We start from the raw sequence: 12,969 nt of genomic DNA, 5'->3' as shown, positions 1-12,969 counted from the left end.
GGATTCAACACGTTTCGTCTCCGTGTAGACGGGGACTTAGTTTCCCGATGAATAGCGAAACATTCAAATGAACTGCTGATTTTTCATAGAGGTGTTCATATAAAATAAAGAAAATGCCATACAAAGAAGTGTGTGCTACATGACATAGAGGTTTTCAATGAAATAACTGCTGATTTTGCCATAAAAATATTCACACGAAAAATAACTGACTTATTTCCAATTAAAAAAGAGGTACGTCCTAGTTGTCCAGTGTTGTTATACAATGCTGCATTGATTTTGTGTCATTGAATGGGGAGTAAGAATTGAAAGTGAATAACCAACCAAAAACTAACTTCATGGTAGTCCATTAAACAAACTTCCCATGTTTCCTTTTTTGATAACATGAAAAATATCAGAATTAGACTTACACTTTAAGCATAACACATATTTGAGACACTAAATAGTCAAAGATCAAAGTTAAAAATGGGCACAACGTGTTTTAAATGGAATACACTAAGTCGCTTAGCAACTTAGCAAAAGTAGAACTGAAGCTAACAGCTTACCTGGCAATTGAAGAGATGCTAATCAAGATGAAACCGGCACTTCTGGTGGTCTCATGTCTTCTGCAGGGAGATATCTTCACTGTTTTGTGATACATGTTCAACCACAATATCCATTGTGACTTGGTTCCCACTGTTGTAATGTTTGTGTTGTAGCTCAATGTGGAGCAACTAGCCTCGGCCAACTTCTAGCTCAACATGGCGACTCAGATTCACTATGACTTCACAAAAATCTCTGCAAAACTTCCTTTTAGTTCATCTCCAAATAACGTTTTAAATGAAGGACAGTATTACAGTGACAGAACAATTGGGATTACATACAGGAATATAACTAACTAAGTATTATCAAATAGACATGACTGAAATATTTAATTGATTGATAAGGAAGAATGTAAGTGGAGAACGTTGAGAGTTCAGTATAGCCTAAGGGGCCATATTAGTGCTAAACATAACTAGTGTTGTAAAGTAACTAGGAGAGTTACTAAAGTACTGCACTTAAATACAATTTTGAGGAACTTGTATTTTACAGGCCTTTTACTATAACAGAGTATTCTTACACTCTGTAACTTTCTACTTGCACTTAAAAGATCAGTATGGTAGACCAGCATAAATACCAGCTTCTCCAGCATAGAACAGCATAGACCAGCATGCTGTTTTTTCCCGCAGGGTAGTTGGTAGTAGCCTACTTATTCTACCTCTGGGCTTAACTATATTAAAGTATAAATGAACAGATATTACAGACATGGGTGATTTTCTATAAAAAAATCTGCCTTCAAGCACCTTTGTTTGCTATTTCACATTATGTCTTATTTCCAAAAGAGTAACTAGGCTATTCCCCTGTTTCAGCTAACTCGCTGCACATTATTTGCCGAAAGATAAAGGTGATTAATTAGCCCCAGATGAATAACAGTGCTGATATCCAATGGTAAAATGTCATAATCATTATCTCCACAACAAACTTTGAAGACCTCACCTTTGAACATCATACAGTTATTATTATACTGCTGTTATCTTTAATAGCCAATTATAACAATCATCATCATCATGATCATCTTTCTATGCCCAGTGACCATTTTATACCATTTACGAATGATGTCCGTCAATGTCATGAAGTCTAATTATGTTAATTACCCCAGAGAGGCACAGAGGGAGCGGCACAGAGTGTGACAGTGAGCTGTGATTATGATGGCAGCGCTGGGAGGAGAGTGGAGGAGCAGAAAGGTTGAGGCCATTAGAAAGAGACAGCTGCTGGAGACAGAGTGGCATGTTGGAGGGCAGAGGAGGAGCTCAAACACTGAACCATGCAACCAGGAGGTCTGGGAAAACAGCTTGAGGGCATAAAAAATGACAACACATAATTTTGTCAATAAATGAAGGGGTCAAAATGGGTGGTGATGCTTTACAAACTGCTTCAGTTAAAGGAACAGTTTAATAAGGAGGCTAATAAGTTTGACACTAATGGGGTCAGATTGATGACATTTTCCGAATAAAAGATTCCACAGAGAGGAAGCAATAAATGCAAACGATCTTTATAAAATGTTATCTGTATTATTTATATCTATATAATCTCTGTAGCATTATTTGGCATCTATGACCACATAACACACAGTTTTTCCATTTGACTGGTGAAAGTTCTAAGAGAGACATCAAGATTTCTGTCCTGTCTGAGTTAATGTTTTCACATTAAACCTGCAATAACTCATATTTATGGCCACTTGGTGGCAGTGGAATCAAGCCATGAGCACAACATTGATCAACTCCCTGTTGCTTTAATGCAAATCCTTCTTGTAACATGAATGAACACTTAATAAAGTACAAACTTGTTGCTCATGCATTTATTTTGTGTGCAAATGAAGGGTGTTTATATCAGTACCATGTGTGGATTATTGAAAGACAGTACAATGTATTACTCCTCCAGTTGATGTGCATAATTAAAATTCCTGATTCATTGCAATACGACACATACACTACATGCATTTAATGACGTGTGGTCATTATTTCTTTATAAAGTTTATGATATTACATATAACTGTCGGATAAACTGTGTAGAACAACATAATCTTTCCAAATTAAGAGATTATTTCTAAACTTCACAGTTTTCCTCTTAAAAGTACGTCACAAACAGATGTCTTAGAAGCAGTTTCAACAGCACACCAGCACACACCTTGACAACATTAATACATTTTATTTGTGATCACAATTAAATTTAAAAAAGCTCACCGGAACTTGTTTTTTGTGATGACTGATTTATTACAGTATAGAAATTGCTTACTTCTTACATAAGCTACAAAAAAACATCTTCATATAATTAAATCCTTCATTTGGAAAAATCATTACTATTCTCAATACTGCATAAATGCATAAAATCTAGTGACAAACGGACAGTCTTTTAGAAATAAATCATCTCAAAGTTACATAATTATTTTTCTTACAAGACATTGATAGAAATGTGTAAAAATCTAATTTCTCAAGCGAGCGATACAAATATCCCATATGCTCAAAATGTGAACTGAACGGCCATTCACAGCGGACATAAGGGCAAAGTGAGGACGATATAAGTTATTCAAAAATAAACTGTAGTTCACATTTAATAAAAGGTGATATCCAGAAGTCATAAGATGAAATCATGCACAGTAGCAAGAAACGGTTAAAACAGCGGAATTACGTTAAAACGATATATATGTATTTATATATACATACATACAATATGTGTGTATTTTGAAGCAACGGTCTTTTACAGTTTAAAGCCATCAGGGAATCATTTTCAGGATCTTGTTATAACAAGCAATGGTGATCAAAAAAAAAGAAGCTTACTATGTAAACTGTAAATAAATTGCTGTTCAGTCAGATGTTAATCCCTACAAACTAAAATAAACAAGGTCAATTGATTGTCTGGCTGGTTTAATTCCTGTTATTCTAGTGTTTAAAATGTTAGTAAAAACTTTTTAAAGACAGATAAGCAGACGGAGGAGGAAGGTCATTAAACTTCCACAGGCACCAGACTCTGACCAGCAGTGACTGTCAGGGTCCACACACACAAACACACATTTCCAACATGGTCCAGTTCTCCTTCATTGGCATATACATCTTTCATTGTTAGTAGCACATTATACACATAATATATCTGGGTTAAAATAACAGAAAAAGTAATAATAAGAGGAAGAATACTATATTTTACAGAACGGCTTGATTTGTCTGATGCCAATAGTTAAAATGCTCATTTAATGTCATGATATTTAAAAAAGAAAAGAAAATGTCTTTCTGATGTCTCTGTGTAAGAATAACTGTATAAAATATGTGTGTGCAGAGCTGAGGCGGCCTATAGGTTGCTGAAGAGTTCATTTTTCTTGGTCCAGTCCATGGGGGGGGCTTTCTTGTTGGTGCGTTTCTGGTGGGCGAGCTCTTTGACCTGCTGCAGGGACAGGTTGAGCGCCGGGATGGCGCCCGCAACAAAACCCTGAGTGATGAGAAACAGGGGAGGGGAATATGTTTAATGTTTTGTCACAAAATGCCACCTTAAAGAACAATATTGAAGTGATTCACACGGCATCCTTATAGAGTGGTGCAGGAATGAGTCCTAAAGCCGGACAATAGTTAGCATTTTAGCAATTTTAGGTTCCACTGTTTTGAAGTAAAAGATTTATTGAATGAGATTTTGGTAAAATGCCTGAAATAAGGTACGACAGGGTTGTGAAATGTACCTCAGGTAGGGTTTTGGCGGGCGGGGTTGTGAGCGAGGTGTTGGAGGAGGCGTTGGACGGAGAAGGACTGATGGACATCTTTGAGTCCCTCTGTGCCTCTTTGGCCCCTCTACCATTCACCTGGGGACACAAACACTCATCGTCAGCATCACCACAATATTGATAAAAATCATTACATATAAAAATCATTACATATACAAATCATTACATATAAAAAAGGCATGTATATAATTGTATCAGTTAAACTACACATTTTTTTCTTAAACATTAGTTTTGTCTATAAAAGGTCAGAAAAGATCACTTTCTCAGAGTCCAATTTCTTGAGAGGCTGATGACTTTTTCTTGCCATTTTTATTATGAAAAATAAATCCACAATTGATAACATATCAAAATGGTTGATTTTTCTTTTTGTGTGAATCGACTAATTGATAAATGATTGCAGGTGTAATTTAACAAATGGGATTTGTTATTTCTTTTCAGCATTGATGCAGTACCGGACCTCACCACAGGGGGTCAGTCTTATATCTGAGTTGTTTTTTTCCATTGATTAGAAGTTAATAAGAGGAACCTAAAAAGTGTATATGTAACACACAATTATAGAAAAACTAAATATTGGAAGCTTATATTGAAAGAAAGGAAACGTCTATGCTAGTGTGCCGAGTTGCCTTCTAAGAAATTGTACTTTCAACACCTCTATGAAAAAAGGCAAAAGCAATTTAGAATATGTTTTGTAAGAGTGGTGAGTTCTCAGAAACCCTTCCTGCTTCTCTTCCTGTTTGAGTTGCTCATCATTTGATTCAGGTTATTTCCTGCCCTCAGTGTTTGTAAACAGATTGAATGAGTTGCAGGACGAGACATTTAACTTCCTGCAGCCTCAGTAAAAGTGTCAGTGTGTATCAGTGTCACTTTTAACACTGCATTTTTTACCACACAGGTGACTTGTCCTTGACCTCCTGCATCCCCCCCTCCCTTTTTCAACCTTTAACAAGCGTCCGCTAAGCAACAACACGAGGAACATGTAACTTCACATACAGTCCCTGAATAACGGGAAGTCCGGGGTCAGGCTTCACTTTGCATATTTGGCCAAACGCCCGACGAGAAGTCGACCGCGCGTCACAGTGGTTTCTTTTACTTTGTGTCTTCATGCAAGTTTTTCCTGTCTTATCTACACGGATTTACAAACAGGTCTAATGCATCCAGGCTGGAATAAGACACTCTTGTAATGGGAGAGAGCTTTTAAAAGCATTCTTGAGAAGTTACAAAAACACACACTAGATACACTCACACATATGTTAGGGTACCCTGCAGTATTACCTACTAGCATAGGTTTGACATTTAAAATAAATGTATTTCATTTTATTGGGAGAGTCAAATACAAATATTTATACCACTCCCTTGTCAGTACAATAAAAACTTATTTATTAATACTAAAATTAAACAAAATGCAGAGAAATATTATTTATTGTTCATATTTTATATTCACTATTGGGCCTGTTTCTTATTGTAATGAATTGTCAATCCCTTTTAAATCATTAATATTCTATCTTTTTTGTTTATTTATACAATTATAAGAGTTATCAATAATGTTGGATATCTTGAACACACTAATGTATTATTTTTGAAGTCACACATATTGAAGTTTACTGATCTGGTTACATTTAAAAACGGCACAAATCAAGTACAGAGCAAGACATAATCTACTACCCAGGAAATTAAAAACATTGTTGGTAGACAGAGAGGGTTAGGACTTTTTAAACAACTCAAGGTCAGAACAACTCTGAGAAGTCTGAACATAACAATCTGTGGGGTGATTTTATGGAATGGTTTGGAGCAGGAGTTAAAACAAAGCACAAGCATCATTCAGTTTAAAAGGATGTACAGAAACACTTTTTTGAAAAACTATGAGAATGAAGAAAAGTGATTGAAGATGAGAAATGATTGTAAATATATATATAAATGTAAAGATGTGAGTAGGAATAACTTGCCGAAATTGTTTAAAGGATAATCATTGATAAGCAGTAAGTAAGGGGTGGGAATTAATAAGCATTTCCTCCTGCTCCCTTTCGGACACTTATTATTATTATTTTTAATATTTTTTTGTTGAATATATAAATATTATCATGAATATTGATAAATACTGTATTCTAACAATACGGTATTCTGTTTTTCACATTTATTATTTTGTATTTTTTTTTTTTTTAAATCTGTTCGAAATAAAGATGAAAATGAAAATGATTGAAATTATTACTCTGTTTTCTTTTTCTAGAATCTATTTAATTTTGGGGTAAACTCGTATCTATATGGTTTTCTCAAACTAGGGTTGGAATGGGATTGGTGGGGTGTGAGGACGAATTGTTCTAAAATGCATATTATTTTTAAATGGAAAGAGATGTTTTAATTGTAACGCTGTATTGTCGTATCTGTCCTTCAATTCTAAAAAAAATCCTCCCGACAGCATTTCAAAACTCAGTAATTAACTACGTCCTTTGTATCCTTACAAAAGCTCTGAATGTGCCTCCTACTCTACGCGAGTCTAATTGGAAGCAAACCCAATTATTTCAGCAGGATTAAACGAAGCCGATACGATCTTCATGGCTTAGCCTAAAAAAAAGGACTTTCCAGTTTGAATACACCTTTTATATAACTGTCAATCATGCTACTTCATCGACAGGATGGATTTGTACTTTGTATACACAATCCATCCTTGGTCAAATCATTCAAAAGTTAATGGAGTACTCGCTGGGTGGGGTTTTCCACACAGCAGCGTACAATGAGACAATAACAGGAAAGTCCGCTCAGTACACGTCTCTGAGATGAATAACTCAGTTCTGTGATGTGGAAGCCACACCTGAATGCTGCGAGTTACTTTTAAACCCTGCTCCCCTTCGGCCCGCTGGACGCTGGAGATCTACAGAGTGTTATTTTGGTATACAGAGTATCCGAAGATGATCTATTGTTGTCCTTCTCTCTCAGGAAGCAGAGGCTCCGTCACGAAGCCAAAACTGGTATTTGAAGTGTGTGAAGAATCGTCGGTCTCCCGCGGCGGCAACTTCCCTCTCTTCTTCACACACTTCAAATACTAGTTTTGGCTTCGTTTAAAAGCAGATGTCCAAACCAAATGAAAGCATTGCATTCATTTGAGTGTCATTCTGGATTTGTGTCGGTTCTACATGTAGGGCTGGGAGGGTTACTTTAAAAATGTGTTCCGTTACAATCAAAAAGTTACCTGTAAAAAAAAAAGGTAATCAATAACCTAAAGTAACAACATGTTATAAAAATAATGTAACCAGATTACTTTTGGATTTCCTCAATATCTATATTATTTACAATAATATTAACAAAGATGTTGATTAATCTGCACTTGTCTCTGTTAAATACACTAATACATAAAATAATCAAATACACACACACATACAGGAAGGGTTTCTCTCTAGCAATCTTCTGACATGTTGTGTCAGTAACATCATATTGAATTGAGGTGTTTTCTGCTGGTGTAATCTTACCTTCTCCTCCATTTTCCCATTAAGGACAGGCTCAGGCAGGGGACCTGTAGAAATTAAAGAGACACAAGAATCAGTCATTGAACTCCACGTCTCTTCCCTGTGTGTCAGGACTAATGTGAGACCATCAGCTCCACTCTGCTAGATCAAGAGTCTCTCAGCAGCTCGCCTTTCACTCCACCAACACTTACTCTGTTACATAGCGCAGGTATGAGCAGATCATCCATTATTCACACATGGTTCATCTTCTATGAGATGCTCCTCCTGCATTGCACCCACAGACCCTCCAAATATCAGAAGGCTGTAGGGGAGCATTTCTCTGCAGCTCTTTCCCATAGAAATGCTTCATCACAACGCCATGTTTGAACACACACTTTATTTTAAAAAAGGGGCTCTTTAAGCTTTTTGGGGTTTTCCCTTTCTTGTTGTTTGTTGTATAGGTTTTTGTGCATGGTCTGCAAAGGCTAACATTACAAAGTTTCTCTTTACATTACATGTTAGACGCTTTTATCCAAAGTGACTTACATACTCAATACTGTGGGCAATCCGCACAGGAGTAATTTGGGGTGTCTAGCCCAGGGACACAACGACATGCTGACTGCAGTGGGGTTTGAACCTGTGCTTCCCTGATCCGAACACCAACGCACTAAACCACTGCGCCACACGCCTCCCACACACTTCCCCCTCCCCTCCCCTGCCCAAAAGACCTCCATTTGTTTAGTTATGTAACATAGTGACATCAGTACGTAACACTTTGGCTTATATTGGCTAGCGCTCAAACACATTGTACGTGACAGCCTAATGGGCGGGATATCTCTAAGCGGTTGACTAATCAGAACAGAGACGGCCAGCTAACCAAGAGAAGAGGAGCTGCAGCACAGGCAGTATGAGAACAATAAAGATTTGTTTTGGTCATTGAAGCCTGGAGACAAGTCACAGTAGAGGCACAAAATCAAAATATAAAACCTGAGTGAGCATAATAGAGCCCCTTTAGGAAGTGGTGCTGTAACCGGCATCTTGATGAAGAAGCATCCCTTACCTTCCATCCCTCTGATCCTCTGCACAAAGTCTTTCTAGCTAAAGATGAATATTACTGGAGATAGCAGCTGGTCCTCCAGTGTTACTCTGATTAAAGGCCTCTCATGTGTGTGTGAGTGTGTGTGTGTGTATGTGTGTGTGTGTGTGTGTGTGTGTGTGTGAGAAGAAGCCTCTCAGAGTCCTTTTGCAGCTCCTGCTTCAGGCTGAGAGGCCACTTGGAGCGAGCGCCTTGGAAACCAAACAAAGCGTCCGGTAAGAGAGCAGTGTGAGTGGAGTTAGGAATCAGCGCGGGCAGCTGCCCTCTGAGTGGGCCCGCAGCATGTGAAGGCAGTAACCTGGGAAACACCCCACTGGAATCTCTGCTGATTGTTTTTGATCCTGTAGTGAAACACTGACGCCGTTTGAGAGTCAGAGACAATAGGAAGAAACGTCTGCCTCTTATTCAGTGATGGTGGGGTCCATCACACAAAAGTACACAACACATGACAAGTTACCCAAGTGCTTATTAATGGATAGACTTATGTACTTGTGTATGAACATAAATCAACTGGGAACATTCTATTAAACCATATTGAATTTTTTTTTAATCTATTTCCTCTGTCCTGGATACAGAGGGCAGCGTCTCTACCCAGTGTTGACCCTCTGTTTCCATGACAACAGCTGGCAGCAGCATGTTTACATGAAGGGTCTCATGGTGCAGAGTGACGCACACACTTACGCACGCACGCACCTGTGTGAAGGACAGACCCTCACACACAGAAACTAAAGGACACATTGTACTAGAGCTCCCCCTGGTGGTAAGTATAACACTAATTATCATTAGAAATACTGTATTTCTAGATTACTTTAGGGGGAATTTATTTTGGGTGTTCAACCTGCACAGAGTTGGTGAAGGCAGCTTGAAGTTGCATGTTTGTTTACTTGTATATGTGTCTGACAATGGTTTTAGTATTTGACGTTTTTTGGAGCGGCCATAGTTAAGAAAGGTTAAGAATGAAATCTAAAATAACAGGAGAACATTTTAAGAAATCATTCTTTAAATAAAGGTTACCCTCCAAAATAAATTTGATATTGATATTAGTACTTAGGTCTCCATTACAAAAAAACAACTCTCCAGTGAATGTTGCTTCTTTGTGTCAAGTTACAGTGTGATGTCAAACGTTTGGAAGAGAGATCTGCAATCAAGCTTTAACACCTACAAACAAAACTGTTACTGAGCTCAATCCCTCTCTGATCCGTCTGATCTGATCTATTTGTGTCCAACAGATTAACTTTGTCCACATTAGGTGTGTGTGTGTGTGTGTGTGTGTGTGTGCGTGTGTGTGTGTGTGTGGCGTAGGGGGACAGGATGAGGCTCAGCGTCTCTGTCTAAGTTTCTTGGCAGGCAGAGAAAGAAAAGGAAAAGAGCTGTGCAGGATGAAGCGAGACAAAGAGAGATAAAAAGAACTAAAGGAGGAGAGCCGAGAGACTGTGTCACAGACTTAAATCTGTCGGGGTTGAGAGGAGGACAAGAGGAGGCGACCTCTTGTGTCTAAAACATGTCTATAACCACCACTGACAATGGACCTGGCGTGAAACATTACGAGCTAATGGCAGCAATGCACTCCGTCCATGCCAGAAGACAGCAGTTGAACTTGTGCTGCTTCTTTAGTGATGGTCATATTGTTCTGTGTGTGTGTGTGTGTGTGTGTGTGTGTGTGTGTGTGTGTGTGTGTGTGTGTGTGTGTGTGTGTGTGTGTGTGTGTGTGTGTGTGTGTGTGTGTGTGTGTGTGTGTGTGTGTCCTCTCACCGGTGAGATAGTCTGTGGAAGGGGCGACTCTGCACTTCTTGAAGAAGGCTTCTGTGTCTGCGTCCACCACCAGCAGACGGGCCACGTTCCCACCGGCTTTAATGGCGGACACCACATCCGAGTGTGTCTTCCCTTCTACTGACACACCGTTCACCTGAGGAGGGAAATAGATCGTTTTACTTTCCAAATGTACAAAGTGTTCTTCTTTGGGGGTGGGGCTGTCCTGTCTTTGTTTCCACAGAGAAACAGTTTTTATCTCTGTCAAGGATTTCTTTCTCAATATTATCACTTTGTCTGCCAGAGGCTCCAGGGCAGGAAATCCTGAGTGTCCACGCAAAACACACGTACACACACATTCCTTTAAACTCTAACTTGCAAAACAATCGTCACAGTTTGGTCCAAACCAAAGACTAGGTATTCTGTTTGGTTCAATTTGTCTACCGTACTTTTCATTTAGCCTTTATTTAATACTTTTCGTCCCAGGAACAACTTGGTTGTCTTTTCCAAGAAAGACCTGGCCAAGAATAACAGCCACACAGAGTTTCAACAATAACAAATAGCACACTCTCATAGACACATACATTTAAACTACTTTAGAAAATGGTGCAGCAATTTTCACAGCCTGGACTTTTCAGGGTTTCGTGCAGTAGGTGCAGAAAAAGGTTCTCTTTCCCAAGTCAGTTTTGGGAACAACAAATTGCTTAATGTCCAGAAAACACACATTATGATTATAGTTTATTGTTAAAATATGCCTTGTCTGTGTGGTGTACAGTAACTCAACATGTCAGGTGGCTCACTCCCACACCAGCTGAGTATTCTGGGAAAAAATTACCATGGGAAAGCATGTGAAAAATGTCTTGGAAGGGGGTGTGTGTGTGTGTGTGTGTGTGTGTGTGTGTGTGTGTGTGTGTGTGTGTGTGTGTGTGTGTGTGTGTGTCTGTGTTTAGGTCATAGGGTGGACCTGCACATCTAAGCCAGTCCCAGAGAGGAAGCTAGACAATAGCTGCTCGGCCAGTAGCAGAAGTAACAATGACCGTCCGCTCCCACAAAGCCCCGCTCCTCAGTGGGTGGTGCGGCTGTCTGGGGCCCTCAGGGGGGAATGAAAACCCCTCGCTAGCCTCACACAGACCCTCATCTCTGAGGAAACTTTAATCCCTCTGTCCTCCTTTTCATTTCACTCTGATGTTCATTCATATAGGAAATGAAGGGAAACGTCCACATCAGTGATTTCACAATGAGTCAAGATAATGTGAAACACTGAATGAGTCGGGCACGTTCATCGTGTTTTGCTCACACTAGTCAAATATACAGAAGTATGAGAGGTTGTATGATTTATTACAATCACAAGGTTTTATGGTTGTAATATATATTACAGGACAATAAAAATGGAGACAGTTTGTGGTAAGTACACAAGTACAGGTCAGAGTTGGTCTAATTTAGCTGCCATTACGCCATGTTGTTGAGTACAACAGCAGTAAGTGACTTTTCTTTCTAACTTTTATCAAACATTGTATGACATTCTTGCTATTTATCACCGCTAGGTCGAATATAAAGTTTATTTTGAGCACTGAAGTCAAACGTATGTGATGAAGAAATGTCCGATCTTCTCATAGAAATGTTTGTTTACACACAACTCTCTGCGGTAGGCCACAGCACAGTCAAAAAGAGGTGAGCAGAGCAGACCCCAGACCAGTTAAGAAGTTGATTATTTCAGTGTGGGGCTGAGCACAGTGACAGTTTCATGGTCCTGCGGGGATCTGAGACCCCACACAGCGGCAGTTAGTCCACACCACATTCCTCCAAACCAAAAGCTAACTTTGGGAAAAGAGAGGGCCGACTCTCAGGACCAGAAGACCTGCCTAACTTTTTGATGTGGATGTGGATTACTCAGATGAAGAATTTAGATCATTTACTTCAGTTAAAGTACTTATTTCACACTGTAAAAGCACTTAAGGCTTCATTGAAGTAAAAGTCTGTACGTATAAATAGAAAAAGTAGTAATAAGTATGATTGCTATACTGCAATATACATTATAATCATGTGATTGTAATCACTCAAGCATAGATCTTAAAATAGGATTGAACTTATTTTGCATTTAATAATAATAATAATAATAAACTATATTTATATAGCGCTTTTCTCAAACTCAAAGACGCTTTACAGTCGGGGGAGGGTAGACAAACAAAGACAGGCAAAAACCAACAAAAACAACTGCAGTTACTGATTATTTGTATTATAGATCAATCTGATCATTATTTTCTCCAATAATTGATTCAAGAAAAGGATATTCAATTTGTACTTGAGTTCAGGACTTGAGTAAATGTCCTTCTACCACTGCTTTGCATTTAAAATACAACTCTTTTCAAGTAGCAGCCTTGTGCTTTTGTTACTTTAACTGTTTA

General features: G+C 38.6%; 1 protein-coding gene across 1 annotated transcript in view; it reads right to left on the bottom strand.

The window, feature by feature from the left end:
- Window positions 1-2,359: 2,359 nt before the first annotated feature.
- The window catches only part of nherf1b (NHERF family PDZ scaffold protein 1b), a 34,562-nt gene continuing 23,952 nt past the window's right edge, over window positions 2,360-12,969 (bottom strand). Inside the window, exons 3-6 of the mRNA XM_079644511.1 lie at window positions 10,568-10,721; window positions 7,744-7,787; window positions 4,241-4,360; window positions 2,360-3,996 (exon numbers count right to left, since the gene is read on the bottom strand). Coding sequence (XP_079500637.1) covers window positions 3,859-3,996; window positions 4,241-4,360; window positions 7,744-7,787; window positions 10,568-10,721 — 456 coding nt within the window. The 3' untranslated portion in view covers window positions 2,360-3,858. The remainder of the gene's footprint in view (window positions 3,997-4,240; window positions 4,361-7,743; window positions 7,788-10,567; window positions 10,722-12,969) is intronic.

This window comes from Notothenia rossii (genome assembly GCF_949606895.1).
Source record: "Notothenia rossii genome assembly, chromosome: 8".
Taxonomy (NCBI): Eukaryota; Metazoa; Chordata; class Actinopteri; order Perciformes; family Nototheniidae; genus Notothenia; species Notothenia rossii.
This window is presented reverse-complemented; position numbering and strand designations above follow the sequence as displayed.